This window comes from Ictidomys tridecemlineatus, chromosome 8 (assembly GCF_052094955.1).
Source record: "Ictidomys tridecemlineatus isolate mIctTri1 chromosome 8, mIctTri1.hap1, whole genome shotgun sequence".
NCBI classification, from domain to species: Eukaryota; Metazoa; Chordata; class Mammalia; order Rodentia; family Sciuridae; genus Ictidomys; species Ictidomys tridecemlineatus.
Window position 1 is genome coordinate 22,560,901 of NC_135484.1, and position 23,469 is coordinate 22,584,369.

Consider the following 23,469-nt stretch of genomic DNA (forward strand, 5'->3'; position numbering starts at 1 on the left):
ATGTTTCAGTGTGTATATACGTGTGTAACGTTGCAATCAGGTTATACATTTGCCAGTTCTCTATAATGAAAACTTTCAAAATCCTAATAGCTTTTTGAAATATGCAGTACTTCATCATTATCTGTAGTCACCCTACTATACAAAAGCATACAAAATTTCTTTCTTGTATCCTGTGTTAACAGTCATTGATCACCTTGCCCTTTTCTCCCCAGCCCCTGTTAACGGCCATTCTACTCTTGACTTCTGTGAGATACATGTTTTTGCTTTCCACAAATGAGTGAGATCATGTGGTCCTTTTCTTTCTGTGTTTGGCTTATTTCATTTACTACAGTAATCTCCAGTTCCATTCATGATGTAGCGGGGACAAAATTCCATTCCTTTTTTGGCTATGTACTATTCCATTGTGTACCACAGTTTCTTTTATATTCACCAGTTGGTAAACACTCTGTTTCTATTTTTTGGCTCTTGTGAATAGGGTTGTAGTGAACTTGGAAGTGCAGAGGTTTCTTTGACATACTGATTTCATTTCCTTTGGATATATACCCAGTATTGGTATTGTTCAATCATATGGTAGTTCTACTTTCAGTTTTTGAGGAACTCCATACTCTTACTAATTAGCAGTCCTACCAGTAGTGTGCAAGGGCTTCCTTTTTCCCTACAGCCTCATCAGCACTTGTTATCTTTAGTTTTTTTTTTTTTAATAGTAGACATTCTTGCTGCGTTGAGGTGTTCTCATTGTGTTTTGTATTTTAATTTTCATGATGGTTAGTCACGTTGAGCATTTTTCATATAACTGTTGGCTATTTGTATGGCTTTTCCATACAAGTTGTTGGATTGTTTTTCTGCTATGGATATTCTGGAATTCCTTATCTAGACTGGAAGTCATCCCTTGTCAGGTATATTGCTTGAAAATACATTTTCCCACTTTGTAAATGTATCTTCACTCTGTTGATTTGTTTCCTTCATTGTACAGAAGCTTTTTAATTTGATACAATCCCATTAACCTATTTTTGCCGTTGTTTTTTGTGCTTTGGGCATCCTTCTCCAAAAAAGTCTTGTCCATTCCGGTGTCTTGAAGTATTTCCCTGATATTTCCCTCCAGTATTTTCATAACTTCAGGTCTTATGTTTAAGTCATTTTGAATTGATTTTTACAACTGGTGAGAGGTTGTAGTCTAGATCCATTCTTCTGCCCGTGGATATCAAGTTTATCCAGCACCATGTATTAAAAAGATCATCCTTTTTCCCTTCTGTATTCTTAAGACTTTTGTCAAAACCCTATGTGCTGGCAAGGGAGGCTGAAGCAGGAGGATCGTGGGTTCAAAGCCAGCCTCAGCAACTTAGTGAGGCAGTGAGACCTTGTCCCTAAATAAAATACAAAATAGGCCTGGGAGTTGGCTCAGTGATCAAGTTTCCCTCAGTTCAATCCCTGGCATCTTCCCCCTCAAAAAAACTCCAAAAATTTATGTGCTATTGATGTGTGGGTTCACTTCTGGGCTCCCCTTTCTCTTCATTGGTCTCTGTGTTGCATGCACACTAATACTATTCTGCTTTACCAACCCACAGCTTTGTCATGTATTTTGAACTCAGATAGTGTTTGCCTCTTTGCCTCGTTCCTTTTGCTCAAAATGGCTTTTTGCTATTCTGTCTTTTTTGTGTTTCCATATAAACTATAAACTTTAGGCTTACTTTTTCTATTTCTGTGGAGAATGTCACAGAACAAGAGGGACTGCATTGTACCTGCAGACTGCTTTGAGTAGTATGTTCAGTTTAATACTATTGATTCTTCCAATCCATGAACATGGACTATCTTTCCAAGTTTTTGTATCTCTTTAATTTCCTTCATCCACATTTTACATTTTATAATATTTATTGTAGAGAGCTTTCACCCCTTTGGTTAAATTTATTCCTAGTTCTTGATTTCCATTTCAGATAATTCACCATTGGTATAGAACTACTATGGCTTTTTAATTATTTTTTCCTCTTTGGATAAGATTCTGAGCCCACAGTGAAGAAAGCACTGATTGTGGTTACTTTTCTTGCTGAATATGAGCTTACTGTTCCAAGATGGTGCATCTAAAACAGTCCCTGGTTTTTGTTTTAGGGTACATAATATTGTGTGTCTTTTATATAATGAATTGGAAATTGGAGTTTTTATTTGCATATAGCAATATCATGGTGTAATATAACAATTTTTCCTAACTGCATTTGTTTTGTTCCCAGGAAGCGTCAGGACAATCATGCCCATGAGAACTCTAAACCATTCAGGTAATCATTTCAGTCTTTAAACTATCCCAAAAATAGGCTTTGCTTTCCATTTTATGAAGGTTTTATGATTGTTTTGTTTAGATGCACTCCTCTGCCTTTTCCAGAGTTCTGAGGTAATCTTTGATTCTTCCATCCTTGATCTTCCATCTTGATTCTTCCTCCTAACCCGTGTTATTATGTCATATAGGTATGTTATATTAATATGGCACATAGTATATTTTATACTAATATATTTTATAAAACCATAAAACAGGTTTTGTATATTTATGATTATACATTTTAGGTTAATATGTACTATATATATATTATGCACTATAATACATACAAGTATATGTTTTATAATAAACTATAAAATAGATCTCTTTTTAGAGATAGGTAATACGCTTTCTCATGCAAGCCTTAAAACTTGGTTAGGAATAGTGTAAATTTTTTTAATGAAACTTTAAAAAAATCTTATAATTTTTTAAATAAAAGCTATAAAGAGTTATAGCTCAGTGGTGGAGCTCTTGCCTTGCACATGTGAGGTACTGCGTTCAATTCTCAGCACCACATACAAATAAATAAATAAAATAAAGGTATTGTGTTCATCCACAACTAAAATTATACACATAAGTTTTCCTTCAAATGTTATTTTCTTTCTTTCTCTTCTATTGATTGAACCCAGACCTCTTGCACGCTAAGCACACACTGTACCACTGAGCTACACTGCCATTCTTCATTCTAAGTAAATTTAAGGAGCATTTATAAAAGGGTGACCAAAATTCAAACATGAGAGAGAGATGAATGCTCGTGACATAATGCTAAATTTGACATTAACATCGTTTAATTGTGAAATTAATGTAACAGCTATAGAAATTAATTCATTGGAATGAATAACATTTTTAATTTGTCTACTTTCGGGATGATTATTGAGGATTGGTTTTGGTTTCTTATTTGATGGCTGTTTTAACAATCTCTCTCTCTCTCTCTTTTTCCCTTCAGGCCATTTTATCTTAGAGAAACTGGCAATTGAACTTTGCTATAGTTGATGGGCAAAATTTCTTCCAGACTATTAATCATCCTAGTTTCATCCTAGTTGAAAACATTCAGATGCCATAAGAAATCTTTGTAGATTTGCACTTAGCTTTTGGATGGACGTTTCTATGATGGAGAGAACTGTGTTATAGCCTGGTACAAGGACATACCCATCTGATGCCTATTGACTACGGTGTAGGTGTGGGAGGTTCCAAAGAGAAGGGGCAGTCAGCAAGCTTGCAGACACTCTGGAACATGGGAGCGCCCAAGCTTTAAAAAGCACAGCATTGAGACACTCCATGAGTCTGCACGGCTTTCAGGCAAACTAGCACTTAAGACCTGGCACAACAAAATGGACACTGGGGACACAGCTCTAGGACAAAAAGCTACCTCAAGGTCTGGAGAAACTGATAAAGCATCAGGTAGATGGAGACAGGAACAATCGGCTATTATTAAGATGAGCACTTTTGGCAGTCAAGAAGGACAGCGGCAACCACAAATTGATCCTGAGCAGATTGGAAACACAGCATCAGCACAGCTGTTTGGTTCTGGGAAGCTGGCCTCACCCAGCGAATCAGTGCAGCAAGTCACAGAGAAGCAATACCCACCGCACCGTCCAAGTCTCTACTCATGCCAACATTCACTGTCTTTCCCTCAGCACTCATTGCCACAGGGGGTCATGCACAGCGGCAAGCCACACCAGAGCCTAGAAGGCCCCCCCTGGCTTTTCCCTGGCCCTTTGCCATCGGTCGCCTCCGAGGACTTATTTCCTTTTCCTATACATGGCCACAGTGGTGGTTTTCCTAGAAAAAAGATTTCAAGCCTGAACCCTGCTTATAGCCAATACTCCCAGAAAAGTCTCGAACAGGCAGAAGATGCTCACAAGAAAGAGCACAAGCCCAAAAAGCCCGGCAAATACATTTGCCCTTACTGCAGCAGAGCATGTGCCAAACCAAGCGTTCTGAAAAAACACATCAGGTCCCACACTGGTGAGCGGCCATATCCATGTATACCTTGTGGTTTCTCTTTCAAGACAAAGAGCAATTTGTACAAGCACAGGAAGTCACATGCCCATGCAATTAAGGCAGGATTAGTACCTTTCACAGAGTCGGCTGTCTCTAAATTGGACTTGGAGGCTGGTTTTATTGATGTAGAAGCAGAAATACATTCGGATGGTGAACAGAGTACAGACACAGATGAGGAGAGCTCTTTGTTTGCTGAGACTTCTGACAAAATGAGCCCCGGCCCACCCCTCCCCTTGGATATTGCTAGCAGAGGTGGCTACCATGGGTCCCTAGAAGAGTCTTTGGGAGGTCCAATGAAGGTGCCGATTTTGATTATCCCCAAAAGTGGAATTCCGCTACCTAACGAAAGCTCTCAGTATATTGGCTCTGATATGCTACCAAACCCATCTTTAAATACTAAGGCTGATGACTCTCATACAGTTAAACAGAAACTTGCACTAAGACTGTCAGAGAAAAAAGGACAAGATTCTGAGCCATCTCTCAACCTTCTGAGCCCGCACAGTAAAGGAAGCACTGATTCAGGTTACTTTTCTCGCTCAGAAAGTGCAGAGCAGCAAATAAGCCCTCCCAACACCAATGCAAAGTCTTATGAAGAAATCATCTTTGGAAAATACTGTCGGCTTAGTCCGAGGAATACACTCAGTGTTACACCCACAGGTCAGGAGCGCGCCACCATGGGACGGAAGGGCATCATGGAACCATTACCTCATGTAAACACCAGGTTAGACGTCAAGATGTTTGAAGATCCAGTCTCGCAGCTGATCCCCAGCAAGGGGGAAGTGGAACCCAGTCAAACAAGCCTGCTGAAGTCCACGAAATTCAACAGCGAGTCCAGGCTACCCCACACTATTCCGTCATCGGTCAGGAATGAAGGAAAACTGTATCCTGCAAATTTCCCAGTCAGCAACCCAGTTCTTTTAGAAGCTCCTGTAGACTCTTCCCCGCTTATTAGAAGCAACTCGATGCCAACTTCTTCAGCAACTAATTTAAGTATCCCTCCTTCTTTGAGAGGAAGCCACTCATTTGATGAAAGGATGACAGGGTCCGATGATGTGTTCTACCCGGGCACTGTGGGCATACCCCCTCAGCGCATGCTAAGAAGACAAGCGGCGTTCGAGCTGCCATCAGTCCAGGAAGGGCACATGGAGGCTGAGCACCCTGGCAGGGTGTCCAAGAGTCTCACCAGCTCATCCCTCAAGGAAAAGAAACTGGTTCCTGGGGACAGGGTTGGGTATGACTATGATACCTGCCGGAAACCCTATAAGAAGTGGGAAGACCCTGAAACACCAAAGCAAAGCTACAGGGACATTTCCTGCTTCAGTTCTTTAAAACACGGAGAATATTTTATGGATTCCTCAGTGCCAGTGCAGGGAGTGCCAACCATGTTTGGAACCACATGTGAAAACAGAAAACGCCGGAAAGAGAAGAGTGTAGGAGACGAGGAGGACACCCCCATGATTTGCAGCAGCGTGGTCAGTACTCCCATGAGCATCATGGCTTCAGAATATGACCCCAAACTGCACCTGCAGGAGGGAGTGAGGAGCGGATTTCCCATGGCTGGACTCGAGAACCCTTCCCTCGGTCACCCTGAGCGCTTTGACCCGGGTCGACCCCAACTGCACTCTGGAAGTCCCTCCCTGGGATCAGAGGATTCCCTTTCAGCCACTGATCCTGACAAGATGTCAGACCCAGGGGGCAGGAAACCGCCTGGCAATGTGATTTCCGTGATTCAGCACACGAACTCGCTGAGCCGGCCCAATTCCTTTGAAAGGTCCGAGTCAGCTGAACTTGGGACTGGTGCACAGGACAAAGCCTCTTCCCCATCCGAGACATGTGACAGTGAGGTTCCGGAAGCCCCCGTGAGCCCAGAGTGGGCACCCCCTGGGTATAATGCAGAAAGCGGGGGGAAGCCAGCCGCGACCCCGCAGGTGCCACAGCCGTCCTATCACGCACAGCCTCGGTTGGTTCGCCAGCACAACATCCAGGTCCCTGAGATTCGAGTCACCGAGGAGCCTGATAAACCAGAGAAGGAGAAAGAAGCCCAGAGTAAAGAGCCGGAGAAGCCAGTGGAGGAATTCCAGTGGCCCCAGAGGAGCGAGACCCTTTCTCAGCTCCCTGCGGAGAAGCTGCCACCCAAAAAGAAGCGCCTGCGACTGGCAGATATGGAGCACTCCTCCGGGGAGTCCAGCTTTGAATCCACAGGCACCGGCCTCTCTCGCAGCCCCAGTCAAGAAAGCAACTTGTCCCACAGCTCCAGTTTTTCCATGTCCTTCGAAAGAGAGGAAACCATGAAGTTTACTGCCCCTCCCAAGCAGGATGAGTTTGGGAAGCATTCCGAGTTTTTGACCGTCCCTGCTGGTTCTTACTCACTGTCTGTTCCGGGCCATCACCACCAGAAAGAGATGCGACGCTGCTCCTCAGAACAGATGCCTTGTCCTCACCCAACCGAAGTCCCCGAGGTTCGGAGTAAATCATTTGATTACGGGAATCTGTCCCATGCCCCTGTGGCGGGAACATCAGCCTCAACCTTATCCCCCTCCCGGGAGAGGAAGAAATGCTTTTTGGTGCGGCAGGCTTCCTTCAGTGGCTCCCCAGAAATCGCCCAAGGTGAGGCCGGCGTGGACCCCAGCGTCAAACAGGAGCAGATGGAGCAGCTGCACGCTGGCCTCAGGGCCGCATGGCACCACGTGCCATCCTCTGTGCTTCCGCCTCTTCCACCAGATGACCCAGGGAAGCAGGTGGTGGGTCCTTGTGCCCAGTTGAGCTCAGGAACACTCCACCTGGCCCAACAACAGATCATGCACATGGACAGTCAGGAATCTTTGAGAAACCCCTTGATTCAGCCTACATCCTACATGACAAGCAAGCACTTGCCCGAACAGCCACACTTATTTCCACATCAAGAGACAATTCCATTTTCTCCGATCCAGAATGCCTTGTTTCAGTTTCAGTACCCCACCGTCTGTATGGTTCATTTACCGGCTCAGCAACCTCCCTGGTGGCAGGCACATTTCCCACATCCCTTTGCTCCTCATCCTCAGAAGAGCTACAGCAAACCTTCTTTCCAGGCAGAAATTCATTCTAACTATCCCTTAGAGCACGTTGCTGAACACACTGGGAAGAAGTCTGCTGATTATGCACACACAAAAGAGCAAACTTACCCTTGTTATTCAGGAACATCAGGGCTACACTCAAAGAACCTTCCTCCAAAGTTTCCTTCGGACCCGAGCAGCAAGTCAACTGATACTCCCTCTGAACAGATTCTTCAGGAAGATTTCGGGTCGGCAAATACTGGTCCTTTGCAATCCCTACCAGGCACCGTGGTTCCTGTTCGGATCCAGACCCACGTTCCGTCCTATGGAAGTGTCATGTACACAAGCATTTCTCAGATCCTTGGGCAGAACAGCCCTGCAATTGTCATATGCAAAGTTGATGAGAATATGACCCAAAGAACACTGGTAACCAATGCAGCCATGCAAGGGATAGGGTTCAATATTGCCCAGGTGCTTGGGCAGCATGTGGACTTGGAAAAATACCCCCTTTGGAAAGTACCTCAGACCTTGCCCCTTGGCTTAGAATCTTCCATCCCCTTGTGTTTACCTTCCACCTCAGACAGCGCCTCCTCCCTTGGAGGCAGCAAGCGGATGCTCTCTCCAGCCAGCAGCTTGGAGCTCTTCATGGAAACGAAGCAGCAGAAACGGGTCAAAGAAGAAAAGATGTATGGGCAGATAGTGGAGGAGCTCAGTGCTGTGGAGTTGACCAACTCCGACATCAAGAAGGACCTCTCCCGCCCCCAGAAGCCCCAGTTGGTCCGGCAAGGGTGTGCTTCTGAGCCAAAGGACGGCTCGCAGTCGAGGTCATCGTCCTTCTCCTCTCTGTCGCCCTCTTCATCTCAAGACCATCCAGCTGTCGGCGGCCCCTCAAGGGAGCCATTCCCGCCCAGCAGGGAGATGCTCTCTGGTTCCAGGGCCCCCGCTCCTGGGCAGAAGTCCAGCGGGCCTTCAGAAAGCAGAGATTCTTCAGATGAATTAGACATTGATGAGACCGCATCGGACATGAGCATGAGCCCTCAGAGTTCTTCACTGCCAACCGGAGACAGTCAGCAGGAAGAGGAAGGGAAGGGCCAGAAGCTACCTGTTGGCATGCTGGTCCACATGGGCTCTGGCCCCAGTGGAAACGTGGCAAACTCGACTCTTCTTTTCACTGATGTGGCAGATTTCCAGCAGATTCTTCAGTTCCCCAGTCTGCGGACAACTACTACTGTGAGTTGGTGCTTCTTGAATTATACAAAACCCAATTTTGTGCAACAGGCCACTTTCAAATCCTCAGTTTATGCTTCATGGTGCATTAGTTCCTGCAACCCAAACCCATCGGGTTTGAACACCAAGACCACGCTGGCTCTTCTGAGGTCCAAGCAAAAAATCACTGCAGAAATTTATACTCTGGCTGCTATGCACAGGCCTGGAACCGGCAAGCTGACATCATCCAGTGCTTGGAAACAGTTTGCACAGGTAATGGATGCTGTTTTAGAGAGCACTTGTGCTGTGAGTCTGATTGCTGAGCAGAATGTGCACAGGGAAAGATAGAAGGCCTAAAAATGCTAGTGAAATTAAGATCAGATTCGGGGCAGCAACACTGGCCTTATCCAGAGGTAGAAAAGCCACTGGCTGTACTTGGACCTCAGGGCCCTTGAGAAAGTCTCAAAGAAGGAAAATATCTCCTTTATTCAGATGCTGTGAATTTTCCCTCCAGGACTAATTTCTGTGGGTCCTTTTCCCTTCCTAGTGTTAGTGACTTCTGTGTTAGTGACTTTGCTGATCTGCTTTACTTTAGATGTGAAGAATTCTGGGAGTTGTGATTTGGGGCTGTAAAGTGGGGAGGGATGCTGGGAAAAGAGATTGGGAAGTAGGCGTGAAAGGGGTTAGAACTGAAGGTGGCAGATGCAGAGGGCTTGTTCTCTCTGGCAATACTTGTCACTAAAATCTGTTTTTTTGGTACTGGGGATTGAACCCAGGGGTGCTTAACCACTGAGCCACATCCCCAGCCCTTTTTAGTTTGAAATGAGGTCTTCTGAAGTGGCTTAGGGCCTCACTAAGCTGCTGAGGCTAGCTTTGAACTTGCCATCCTCCTGCCTCAGCCTCCCCAGCTACAGGGATTTCTGTCTCTCTTTCAAAATTTACTTTCTTAAGTTATTGGCTGGTTTGTTCCTATAGAAACACTTGAATGCCTTACATATAAAACTATAAAAAATATAAAAGCAGGCATTTTGTAATTTGTGGTAAATTAATAATGCAGCAAATAGAGGATTTAAGAATATATTTTCACTTCTGTCAGTTACTCTTTTTCTTCAATGACTTTTGAGATGACTCCCTTAATATAGGATTTTCTAATTGCTACTTCAAAACAAGTCTCTTTTAAGTCTTTATTAGTGTTGCGCAGAATAAGTGCTAGCCATGTGTGTGTGTGTGTGTGCTCTCACAATGTTGGGTTTATTTGGTGGAAACTGCCATTCTTCTTCCACTTTATCCCTAGTGTCCCTTGTTTTATGTATCCAGCCCTGTCCTTTTAGCATGGCATTTAGGCTTATTTGAGAGATGATGGGAAAGTGGGAGGTATGGACAACTGTGTCATAGAAAAAAAGCATGCAAAATTATTCTCTTTCTGTCCTACAGATGAAACCGGATGCAACCTTTTTATTTGGTAGCAAGCTAGAAAGGAAACTAGTGGGAAATATATTAAAAGAAAGAGGGAAAGGAGAGCTTCATGGAGATAAAGATATTGGATCCAAGCAAACTGAGCCAATCCGAATTAAAATCTTTGAAGGAGGGTAAGGAAACCTAAGTGCAAATGCAAAATGTTCAGCTGTAAGTCAAAGCAAAGGGCCCTGTATGTCTGTATGCAAAAAATAGCATCTGCCCTGAGTGGGAGCTCAAAGCCAGCCCCATTTCCAGTTGCACTTCTGAAGTCTGGCTGAAAATAGGCAGCGAGCACTTTCAGGGCTTGCTTTTAATGGACATATCCGTGATATTTATGGGTTGAGTCTTTGTCTTCAATTTTCACATCTCTAATTTAATATGAAATCTTCTAAATTGGCAGACGCTTGGTGTCATTTAAGTTCATACATTCTTTGCTAGCTTTAGGGGCATTTGTGTTATTAATGGACATTTTTATTCTGTGCTTACAAAAATGAAACTGCATATACTCATAGAATCCTAGAAACTAATTCATTTGTTTTCTTATATTTTATCTAAGCTCCAGAATTTCATGGGATTTCACCAGTTCTATCAGGATCTTTTTTCTGTTCTGGGATCCAAGTGAGGGTGCCACTACATTCAGTTGTCCCCTATCTTCTCTGGTCTGTGACAGTTTCTCTGTATTGAGGAATTTCTTTTTGAATGTTGAGTTCTCAACCAACTGAACTTAAGTAATAAGTTTCAATGATTTTGTTATCTTCATGATTAAGAAAAAGTACATATGTATGTACTATCTAGTTTTAGATACTGATAGATATATATCTTCAGTCCAGTCCCATGAAGGGAAAACCCAGAATTATACTTTCAATTTTCAGAAATTTTGAAGTACTTCAACCACATATGGGGGATTATGATGTAATTAGCCTTATCTCTCCAACAGATCTGTAATTTACATATTTTCGTGAGCATGAGTTCATTCCAATTATATTTGAAAGACAAAATAATTTGTTTGGCTGTAAAGCATTTGACTGTTCAGTGAGATAAAACATGAGTCTCACATGGTTTTTCCAGGTTGGAGATGGATTGTTGTAGTTGATTCTCCCTTAGATTTTGCCCTATTTGGATGGCTGATGTTTTCACCACTAAAACCACAGTTAAATGTAGTCACAAGCCCTCATCTTTTAACATAAATGAGAGAAATATAAATTTTCTTTTTCCTCAGAGACTTTAAAGTCCCTTAACCTCAATCAACATGTATATGCAGCAGTATTCTTCCAAACACTGTCCTCAGATCACTAGATTAGCACCACCCTCGAAGTTACTGGCTGCGCTGGGAACCTACCTCCACTACCCAGGACAGTGGAAGGGTGTATGTGAGCATTGTATTGCTGTGTTTCCATGATCCAAATGGATTGGTTCCATATTTCACTTCCCCCTCCTTTCCTTGCCCCATGTTATCAGCTGGGTTTCTACATTCCTTTACCTGTGAACCAGTTTCTACCTGGTAGTAACCAGGACTTCATTCCAAACAGCGTGTTACCACCTCTTTATTTCTTGCAAAGGTGATAACTTAAAAGGGGGGAAAAAAGGTATCACTGACCAGATTTTCTAAGTGTATATGTTTCTTATGTTACCTAATTGGTGAGTTAAATAATTTAGTTAAACATATATTTTAATTATTTTTTCAAAAACCATTAAATATCCTATCAAGTAGATTCAAATGTGTACAGAACTGTTTAAAGGTAAATATTTTATTGGTACAGATTCTTCTAATATACCCTTATATAGGATTTTACTGTTATTGCATTCTGGAAGCAAGTTAATCAGCTAAGATTTTGGAGATAAATTATATTATTTGAAGATAAAGTGCATTTCTTAGCAACTATGATGATGGATTACAGTAAGGTTGAAGTATCATTTCTTGAAGAAAATTGTTTTATTCTATACCCCTTAAGCAATGTCATCTAGTTAGGGACAGAAAGTAGTAAAATTGAAAGGTGAAAGATACTTTGCATCTTTTGGTTTGTTCTACTTTATTACAACATGCAATGTGAAATAAAAGATAAACTTTAAGAATTTTGAAAAACAAGTTTAAATGCAATTTCTTGTAAGGAGCAAAATGCATAAAAATTGATTATTCATATTTTTTATTCTACTTACCTCTTATCCCAATTGAAGCTTATCAAAGTGTACATAATGCTAAGATTAAATAACATCCATAGCAAAGTTGATATTTAAGAGTGTGAATGGATTTTTTTCCTTAAAAAAATCTTTCAATGAATTGGACAATTAAAGCTGAACTCTCTTTTATTCCTCTTGATGGATTCACTAGGATGAAATAGCAGTTTATAATCCTCGTGAGACTATATAAAACTGTAAATCTAGTTCCTTTAAGTAAATGTACAGTGAAAAAAGCATTTTGCATGTCCATTTACCTTTAGACATTAAAAAAAATACCTGGAAAAAAAAACTTTGCATAATGACATTAGAACCACAATTCTAAACTAGCTGTGATTTAAGAAGTAATGCTGTTTGTTGAATTATTCAGTAGAACTGCTCTCTATTGTCTATCATGTGTTTTTGTGCTCTAAACAAAATGGGTGGAAGAGCATTGGATGTGTTTCTTCCCTTTATTATCCAAATAAATATCTAAGATTGCTCACCTGATTTGGTTGAAGTAGATGACCTCAGATATCCTTTCAGAGCTCTCTGTGAAATCCTTCTGGAAATACATGCAAATTTTATTAAAAATAGAATCTCTAGTTTTCGTTATGCAACAGTACCTTCAAGAAGCCAGTTGAAATTTAAACTCCACGTTAGTACAGTTTCATGGTCCCTGGGAAGAGCAGATCAAATCTGCAGACAACAGTTGGTGAGCTGAGCTCAGCCTGTGTACACTAGAGATTTCTGATGCACTCTGGTGCCAGGATTGTAAAAATAGAGTAGAATCTTGCAATGAAGAATTCTATTATCAGTTATACTTCTTTTAGCAAATGTAAAGCCGTGTGTGCACATGTACATTTTACATGATGTAATGTTAACTCAAGATGCATGATGATTCTACTATATTCATATGCTTTTTGGATGTTCCTTGACTGAAGGCTATACTAAAATCCAAAGCAATAAGGCACAGGTCTGCACCTCTTTGGAGCTTCTGGAAGCCCCCAAATTTATAGACCCTGTGTCTATAAATTAACATTTAATACCAGAGCCAATTCCATTTTGAATTCCATATAGAATTACATTTGTTTATAGTGCTGAATCTATTATCAAGTTCTTCCAGGTATTTTACTGCATACATTTCCCAGGCTTTGTAGAAGTAAAATTGAATAATTATAAAATACCCTCAATAAAAGTTTTCCATGTAGTGCTTAGCCTTTAGTTTGATATATAACATGCTAAGAGTATTTGAATACACTGGATTCCCCTTTTGTAAACAGGTATAAGTCAAATGAAGATTATGTATATGTCAGAGGACGTGGACGTGGAAAGTATATTTGTGAGGAATGTGGGATTCGCTGTAAGAAGCCAAGCATGCTCAAAAAACACATCCGCACTCATACTGATGTTCGGCCTTATGTATGCAAGTTATGTAACTTCGCCTTCAAGACGAAAGGTACAAATCTGATTTTGTGGGGAGGAAGAAATACTTTTCTGATGATGGCTTAGGACTCTGAATACTGTTTTGTAACTCCCATTTATCAAGAGTAAGATGGCTTTGTGAAAATATGACTGCATGAAATGTATTTTGTCCCTCCTGTTGGTGATCAGAGGATGCATGTGAGACTGTGAGGCTCCTTTTATGACTAATTAAGAGCTTTAGACTTAGGTCCAGGCCGGTTGTCTCTGAAGGAAGTGGCTAAGAATTGCCTGGGTAGCTATTACTTCATGCTGGAAATGTTATGTGGTCTAGATAATACTCACACCAGTATTGAAATTATGCAGGGAGATGATACATGCAGAGGCAATTGAAAAGCAAAGCAGCAGCTGGAAAGAAAACATGTGCCCATGTTCAGTTTCAAGATTATAAATAATGTAGAGATCCACAGACTCCCAGGTGGGCCCCTCTATCAGTTACATTAATTATGCATAGAAATCTGATAGCTTCCACTCTGTATATTTATCAGCACAGAGACAATTTCTTACTCTAAGGCCACAACTTTTCATCTCAGAAAACTAGGACTTGCCTTGAAATAATATTTTTATTTCAATTTTTAAAAATCTTTTTTAACAAGTAGATTCGTATAAACATGTTTTACTCAGGAAGATTGCTTCAGTTGTGTTTCCATCATTTTAAAAAATCATGAAAATGTGTATAGGCCTGATGCTCTCAAAAAAGAGACAGTAGCAAATTAAAGGTTGTTTAATTTATATTTTCATTTTTAAATTTGTGGTTGCTTGTTTTTTGTATACGGAAATATGTTTTACTTTAGGTCTAACTTATCTTGTAGACACCCCCCCCATCAACCTCATATCATCTACAATTTCTTAATGTTTCAAATTTGCCTATTGAGTTATCTACTCCAATATCCATCAAAAAAGATAAATATCAAATAAAATAAAATGTACCATTTCCTCTTACAGCCCCCAATTCTAAATTGTTATTATTGATTTGGCAGAAGTGAAAATGTATAGCCTCTCCACATATTTGTTTCTTCTTTATTAAAAATGTATTTATGCTACAGGTATGTCTTATTTGAAGGTGACAAAAAGGAGATCATTCATTTATACTTCAAAAGAAATAAACATAAGATCCTTTAAATAGTATTCACCTTTGCAAAATCAAACCTTTATTTAGAGCTTTACTGAGAGATTCCCCCAGGGATTAGAAAATGAAAACATTAATTTGGGGACATACTGCAAGTTCACTAGACATTGTAAATGACATGTCTTTGTTGGGCATATGAGTTATTGCAGGCATACACTAGTTGTGTGAAAACTGGTGAGGAAATGACACATTTCTAGATATTTCCAAACATCAAATTAAATCTGGCTCTGAACTCTCATCCCAGAGTTTTAGTAAGAAATTATTCAATCCTGGTCATTAATGGAGTTTTCTTACCCTTTGAGAGTGTGCAAACATCTCAGAACCTTAGAGTTGAGCAAAGCACCCTGGGAAACCCCACCAGTTTTTGCTCTGTCTGAAGTGCCTGCTTTTCCAAACCATGCCATCATAATTGTCATTGTTGTCTGAACACAGATGAAACCCAATTGTTGGGACAATTCCTTCTCCTTGCCTCTGCCACTCTCTCCTCCTCCCTGCCCTGATCCACTCCTTCAGAAGTTCAGCAAACCAAAGACAGGTTGGGATCCTTTCATATTCTTATTTTAGCTGCAATCTTGTTCTGAAGAAGGGAGCCCAAAGTTCAATTACCTCCTTAGAATGCCTGGAGAGGAAATATAGTAGAAGAGACATATTAAAATCAAATACAGTCATCTTTCAGCACATGGGGAGATTAATTCTAGGATACCCACAGGTACCAACCTCCAATAAAGCTCAAGTCCCTTACATAAAATTAAAATGATATAATATTTGCATATAACTCATGCACATCTTCCTGTATACTTCAAATCATTTCTAGGTTACTTATAATACTTAATGCAATGTAGATGCCATGTAAACTGTTATTTTATTATATTGTTTAGGGAATAGTGATAAGAAGAAAGTTCATACATGTTTATTAGAGACAGAATTTTTTTTCAAATATCCTTGATACTTGAGTGGTTGAATCCACAGATGCAGAGGGCTGACTGTAAGTTATCTCACCACATTAGCATCCATATTTAAAAACATACATGGTCTACTTAGCCTCTGGTAGATGCTGATGATTTCCATTGAGTTAATTAATTTACAGGTTGAAGAATTGAAATGTCTGTTAAAGTTTTGAGCTTTTTAAAACTTCTCGATACAGTGTTTTTGATAAGAAGAGCAATGAGGGCCTGGAAATATTTGTTTAGAGTTATCAAAATCTTACATAAAATTCATAGATATGGAAGCAGCAGGTAAATTGTAAAATAGTAAACAGTGGTATCCCAGCTTAGAATTATGACTTTTAACATTAATAGTAATCTAAAAACGCCCATAATGAGGATGAACTATTTCATCAAAGTGAAATAGTTTCCACCTGGATTTCAGGGAACCTACTCTTAAAAATGAAGCATTTGTCATATACATATATTAGTACATACATTGGTACATTGCTAAAGCATTATCAAAAGGCACAGATAATAATATAGCTAATTTCATCAAAGTGGACCCTTTATATCTGAATTGGTTCCTGGATTCTTTTTTGATAAGTTGTACGGCATATAATTATGTATTTTATATATATATATGGATTTGTTCTTTGTCTTCCATAGATCTTGGGTCAAGGGTGATTGGAGAAGTGTTTTTCATATTTTCTCATACTCCATATAGAAATTATTTAAGTCCAGAAAGAGAGAGTGATAGAGATGTGTATATACACACATGTACACATAAGTATGTAGACATATAATTATACGTAGATCTTTATAATATATTCAACACGAAATCTTTCTTTTTTCTTAGAATGGTGGAAATCTCAATCTAAATAAAAAGGGCATGCTGCTGCTCCAGATGTTCAGAAACTGCTAATGCAAAGTCCACTAACATACGCCAGCCAGAATGATGCTAAATGCCAGTAATAATGCTCCCTATAAGGAGTTAGCTAAGCAGGTGTATGTATCTTTGAACCCACATACATGGTTGACTGGCATAAGAGTTTGTGTATTTTTTCTTGGACTGATGAGGATCCTTGAAGGTTGACCTATATGGCATCAGTGCCAGAAGGTCTGGAGTCCATTGAGTGTGCCGAGTGTATTTCCTTCTGAGGTTTTTCCCATCTGTGTGATTTAGCTTATGTCACCTGTCCATGTGAAGTCCCGGGAGCCTGGCCTTTTTGGTAAAAGTTAGGTCCCTTCTCAGGCAGGAAAGCCTCAGATCCCCAGTCTTGCTACTCTTGGGAAGACGTGATCCTGGATTTCTGTACTTCTTCTAGGATAAACAAAACCTGAGATTGGGCCAAACCTTTCAGGGACTGGTATCTTCAGAAATTGTTCTGAAGGTTGAAGCAAGAGGCAGTCCATAGAAACAAATCTATGTTTTCCCAAATAAGTTCATTTCACATTGTATTTTGGAGTGATCATCACATTTAGGTAACGGATCAATTTCTTTCTTTCTTTGGCTGTGTGTTTTAGGAAACCTAACAAAACATATGAAATCTAAAGCACACATGAAAAAATGCCTGGAGTTGGGAGTCTCGATGACATCAGTGGATGATACAGAAACTGAGGAAGCAGGTATGTCATAATTTGACCGACTGACCCCCTCACTGCGCTCACCGATGCTCTAAGGCTGAGGTGGTAAAATAAAAACATTTTAAAAAACTGATTGCCCTTCATTTTAATAAACACTAAATATAGACAATAAATCTGACATATTGCTTAAAACCTGATGAGGAGAAAGAAAAGCATTTCAGTTGTGACTCTTGATGGGGGGGAAAAAGGCCTTACTGTGAACATACTTCTGTCTAGAACTCTGAAGGACATATATTGCAGGTGATTTTTGATAATGATTTAAATGTTATAATGCTTTCTGGAAAATTCAAAAAGCATTCTAATGTGTTGTTATTCCATTAAAAGAAAATCAAGTAGAAAAAAAATTCCATCATTAACCTCAATAGGGAACTTGGGGGTGGGTGAAGCCTCCTGAGATGCACCAATTGTCTGAAAGTTTTCACCTGAATCTGGAGGGACAGGTTGTTCTTTTCCTCGAGCATCATCAGTAACAACTTACCTGTACCCATTTGTTGAGGGTTTTCTATGAGCAGGGTGATGTCTGAGATGTAAGGTACTACTCAGGAGTACTGATTGTAGGATAAGGATAAAACCAAATTGATACATAGAAATGCCAGAGCCGGTGGATGGTCAAGAAAGTACCCCGTGAGAGTTACATCAGAGACATCACTGTCTCTGATGGCGAGAGAGCTAAGCAAAGCTTTTGGAGAGAGATAAATAAGCTCCTAACTTGGTCATGTGGATCTTGGTCTCTGATGTCTTTGTTCAATTGTTTCAGAAAATATGGAAGATTTGCACAAAGCAGCTGAGAAGCATAGCATGTCCAGCATTTCAACTGACCACCAGTTCTCAGATGCTGAGGAATCAGATGGTGAGGATGGAGATGATAATGATGACGACGACGATGATGATGATGACTTTGATGACCAGGGAGATTTGACACCGAAAACAAGATCAAGAAGCACCAGTCCTCAGCCTCCTCGATTCTCCTCCTTGCCTGTGAACGTCGGCGCAGTACCCCATGGGGTGCCTTCCGATAGCTCCCTGGGGCATTCTTCACTGATCAGCTATCTGGTTACTTTGCCAAGTATTCAGGTGACTCAACTCATGACACCCAGTGACTCGTGTGAAGATACTCAGATGACAGAATATCAGAGACTATTCCAGAGCAAAAGTACAGACTCAGAAGCAGACAAGGACAGGCTGGACATCCCCAGTTCTATGGACGAGGAGTGCATGCTGTCCTCAGAGCCAAGCTCCTCCCCAAGGGACTTCTCTCCTTCCAGCCGCCATTCCTCACCAGGCTATGATTCTTCCCCCTGTCGAGATAACTCACCAAAGAGGTATCTGATACCCAAAGGAGATTTATCCCCCAGAAGACATTTATCACCTAGGAGAGACCTGTCACCCATGAGGCATCTGTCACCAAGAAAGGAAGCTGCATTGAGGAGAGAGATGTCCCAAAGAGATGTTTCACCAAGAAGGCATCTGTCCCCCAGAAGGCCACTGTCTCCAGGGAAGGACATCGCAGCAAGAAGAGACCTCTCTCCCAGAAGAGAGAGAAGATACATGACCACCATAAGAGCACCATCTCCCAGAAGGGCTTTATATCATAACCCGCCATTATCCATGGGGCAGTATTTGCAAGCAGAGCCAATTGTATTGGGGCCTCCTGTAAGTATATCTGGCTTTCTCTTCCTAGTATACAAGATGTAGCACAGTGGAGCCTCCTGATGCCATGCTAGTATGGCATTTATTAAAACATGATGGAGACTTGGTTGCTGAGAATAGCAGAAAACATTTTTGTCATGAGCTGTTGTCAGGAACCTGACTATGGCATTGCTCCAAGTGCAGTATTGCATCAGAGCAGTAGTGCATTTCCAGCCAGGAATGGGTGAGGCCTTTTGAAGGCTTTCTAAGCTTAACTAATTACAGACATGAGCTGAAACCTTTTCATGAATTAAAAAAAAAAAAAAAAAAAGGTGAAGCCATTGGAATGGTTGACTGCATAGCTAGACACTCACAGGGACTTATAGGTGTCAGGGATCTGCACTCTCCACCAGGTAAGGACTCTGATTGATCATCATCCTTGGTTTCCAAAACTTTTTTTTCCTATTAAACTCCTTACCTTGCCCAATGGGAGTGGACATGTGAAACTTGTCAGGCACTGGAGAGAGAGTGCAGATCCAAGAGAATGGGAAGTCAGGAGAGCCAAGGGAGAGATTTCTAGCACAGGCCCTTATTATAAACTGAAGAACAGCAGCAGTTTTAATGCAATGCATAGGTAAACCCCTCTTCTGCCTGGTTCCCTGGCGTGGCAGACAGTGATGTCTCTTTCTGCTATGTGAAGGATATGAAAATGAACTTAGCATAGACAGAGATATGGTGTCTTTAGAGACTTTTTTTTTTTTTTGCTTTAAGCGTGTTTTTTAGTTTCCTGGTCCCTACTCTTTGTTGTATTCTTGGCTCAGGATTTCTCTTCTTCCCAGCCAGTAGAAGCACTGCCAACCCCCGGCTCATCTCATCCCTGCCCTGGTGGCCAGTTTCCTCCCTGTCTTCACTTTCTGCCACCCTGAATCATAACACAAGCTCAGGTTGTCATTTTTAAACTCTAGGGAAGCTCCCTCCTGCACTCCACTCCCCAGGTCCCCTCAACAACCTCTTTTCAAAGCCTGGGTGCCATCTTCTTCATGGTACAAATCCTGCAGAGACATGCACAGCCATCAGGAAGTCATTTATTCGCCAAGCCCATAAATTAGCAAGCTAAGAAACAGAGCTACATTTCTACAGGTTTTGTATCTTGGCAAGAGTGGAAAGGAGGGATCTTCTTCAGTTTAGGCCAATGCAGCACGAATAGAGAGCAGTAAATCCCTCGCATTGTGGGATGGCAGGTCTGGGGCGGGTGTCAAATGCTGTCTCTGATAGAGACACAATCCTGCTGGCAGGGTGCAGTAGAGGAGCTTTGTCCTGCCATCCCCTGCTGCTCTTGTTCCAGCATTGGCCAGGTGCATTGAGACCATGCCTGTGGAAGGCTGTGGAGCATATTTAGTGAACTGCCGTCATAAAAAGCAAGCTGGTAGTGCACGCACGCTGTGGTTATTAAAAAAAAAAAAATGGCAACCCACGATCAACACTCAGGCAAAGGAATTGAAGGAGTGGATCAAGGGAATTCATCTGATTTTTAAATATGTGCTCAAAAAGTTGTTTTTGGAAGGAGACTGGTTTTATTGGTTGTTGATTTTGACCCAGATTTTCAGTATTTGTTTCTTTTGCTTCATTTTTTTTTTTTTAAATCAACTCACCTAAATATTAAGTCGAGTTGTTAAACTTGACCATTGATGAAGGTTTTGGTCTATTGCCTAGTTAATTCTCATTAGAGATGGATAGCCTACTGCGTGTGTGTGTGTGTGTGTGTGTGTGTGTGTGTGTGTGTGTGTAGTGATACATTTATTGAGATGAAGATTAAGAAAGAAATGTGATTCAGATCCATAAGATTATGAGGTATTAGCCTTGAGACATGGACCAGAGATGTAAAACTGGATGTCACAAGCATGTAAAGCCAAGCTTACAAAACAGGCAAGGGAAGCCATGATAGTGAATATAATCAAATAAAAGGGGGTTTATATCATATTAAAAAGACAGGCAAAAAGGACACAGGACTTCCAATTTCGTAAGCTGTCTTAGTCTATTTTCTGCTGCTCTGACTAGATATCACAGACTAGGTAATTTGCAAAGAACAGAGGATTATTTGGCTCATGGTTCTGGATGCACAGAGGTCCCAGGGCAAGGTGCCAGGGTCTGCTCAGCATCTGGTGAGGGCCTTCTTGCTGCAACATAGCATGGTAGAGGATGGCGCACAGTGAGATAGAACATGCTTACTAACTTGGGTCTCTCTTCCTCTTTTTATAAAGCCACTGATACAGTCATGGAAGCCCCACTCTCATGATCTCATCTAATTTCTTAAAAAAAATTTTTTTGGTTATACATGATACTAGAATATACTTTGATATATTTATGCAAGCATAGATTATATCTTACAATGAGGAATAGACCTGAGAATCCTCAGTCAAGCAGAAATAGTGGTCCCCATAATTTCTCATTTTATGGTTTCTCACCTTTTTAAGGGACAGAGGAGAACAAGATTCCTGCGGCCGGAGCAAAATAGACCTGATAGTACTGGGAGAAGTATTTCTTCTGATTGCTGTGTTAGATAAAGGCTTCACCTTCTTTCATAATTATGAAATATCTATGGAATAATAGAAAAATAATCCCCTTTAATGAACATTCTGTTAGTCATGCCTTTTCTTTTGCTTAACATTGCTAGAAGCCTCAGGGGGCAGTGACTATGGCATGAAGGGACCTTGGAGCCCAGTGTGTCATACTGATTCTTGCTTGGTCTGGACTTACAGACTCAGGGGCAGATTGAGAGGACATATGATACATGCCACCAATATTCCTACCACCTTGCCATTTTTGCCCTAACTCCTTCTGGTTAGTTTTCATTTTTAGAGAAATGGGAGTAAAAGTGAAGAGTCTTTTATACATTCATTCAGTAACTATTTTTGAGGATCTATCATGTGTGACTCAAGGAAGGAATAGTGTTATAGTTTCTAACCTTAACTCTTTTCTTAAATCAAATACATTTTCTTTTCCATCCTCAAGTTTTGGTAGATAAATGAGAAAGAAAAAATAAGGAAGGAAGGAAAACAAAGAAGGAAATAAGAAAGGGAGAATGAAAGAAAAATAAAAGTGTGTGATACAGATGAACATCGTGTCCAGTGAAACAGTCACCAACCAGTGTCTCCCTCGTTGTCTGTGTGACCTTGGGCAAGTCACTTCGCCTCTTGGCCACCGTTATACATCTGTCTGTGGCAGCCAGGGAGGTGGACTGTGCGGACTTCTATTCCAGGAAGAACGTTCCATTTAGCTGTAAGGAATGAAGTGAGCTGACAGCCTCCTTCTGTTAGCACTTCAGGACACTTGGCAGGTTTCAAGTCAAGGTCACTTCCCTGCAGCACCCCTCACCCCCGCACCAGTGACCACAGATCAGTCACCTCTCCCTTTGCATTTGCTTGAGATACCCTCCTGCTCACTGCTGCCCCCAAGGAAGCACTTGCTCTTCTATCTCTTTCCTAGTCTTCCAGAGGGACCCTGATGACACACGGTGGAAAAGATGAATGAGAGAGTGGATGGGAAATGGTGATAAAGCTGTGTGTACTCTAGGTCTCTAATATGCATAAATACATGTATGCATACACACACACACACACACACACACACACACACACACACACAAACACACCTAGCATAATCCACAGTTGAATTCAATGGTCTTTTTTCCCTGACAGGATTTTTCCTCTTGAGATTTAAATAGGATGGGAGTTTTTCTCAACATTGTGATAAGGTCCAAATTGCAAATTAATAGGATTGCAAATGGAGTAAAAACCAAAGTAGAGAAAAACATGCATTATGCTAATTTGTTTGGAGGGTGCAGGAGAGTAAAATGGGAAGAGAAGGATGTGTGGAAGTGCTGGACACCATGTGGAGCAAGGGAGACGGTGACATGGTGGAAATTCTATGTGTACACTCACTTCTATGGTTGCTATCATCTCAATTCTGACCAGGGCAGCTCTGAATTGGAAACTTTTATTATTAAGACAAGATCTTATTGGAATTAGAACATACCGGATGTATTCTAGTTTTAGAAGACAGATATCACTCGCTTGGTCAGCCTGGAGTTGGGGATCTCAAATAGCTTGGCGTACATAGTGTCACCTCTCTCTCACTGTCCTCTGCCAGCCCCTTCCCCGAGAGCCCCAGTTCTGCACTCTAACAAGGTGGGTGCACTGGGTGACACAGAAGAGCAGCCAAAAGTAAAATGGAAAAACAACCACATTCCAATTTATTTTGAACTTTTAAATCTTTGGAAAGTGTGATTAAAAGAAAATTTATTTCATTATCTTGAAAGACTATTATCATAGGTATGAAAGTTTCTTCTACCTTAGCTGTCGTTTGGAGGAGACATCTCCTTTTCTAAACCAGAGCAAAGGCAAGAGAGATTTTATGTGTATTTGCATTTAAATGATTCTTTCTTGTACTATAAAATTCCTACTTTCCATAGCTTATGAGGTCCTGGTGATTACAGGGTTGATG

General features: G+C 41.1%; 1 protein-coding gene across 34 annotated transcripts in view; it reads left to right on the top strand.

Moving 5' to 3' along the window:
* Hivep2 (HIVEP zinc finger 2) overlaps positions 1 to 23,469 on the top strand; it is a 182,948-nt gene that overhangs the window by 155,664 nt on the left and 3,815 nt on the right. For 22 of the 34 annotated variants that reach the window (XM_078018996.1, XM_078019015.1, XM_078019003.1 and 19 more), the window contains 6 exons: positions 2,223 to 2,267; positions 3,249 to 8,817; positions 9,979 to 10,133; positions 13,440 to 13,615; positions 17,218 to 17,319; positions 18,095 to 18,990. In XM_078018996.1, the coding sequence (XP_077875122.1) occupies positions 3,634 to 8,817; positions 9,979 to 10,133; positions 13,440 to 13,615; positions 17,218 to 17,319; positions 18,095 to 18,990 (6,513 nt within the window). In that variant the 5' untranslated portion in view covers positions 2,223 to 2,267; positions 3,249 to 3,633. Of the gene's footprint in view, positions 1 to 2,222; positions 2,268 to 2,348; positions 2,455 to 3,248; positions 8,818 to 9,978; positions 10,134 to 13,439; positions 13,616 to 17,217; positions 17,320 to 18,094; positions 18,991 to 23,469 lie in introns of all 34 variants that reach the window. The other 12 variants (XM_078019024.1, XM_078019026.1, XM_078019012.1 and 9 more) reach the window with 2 other exon arrangements.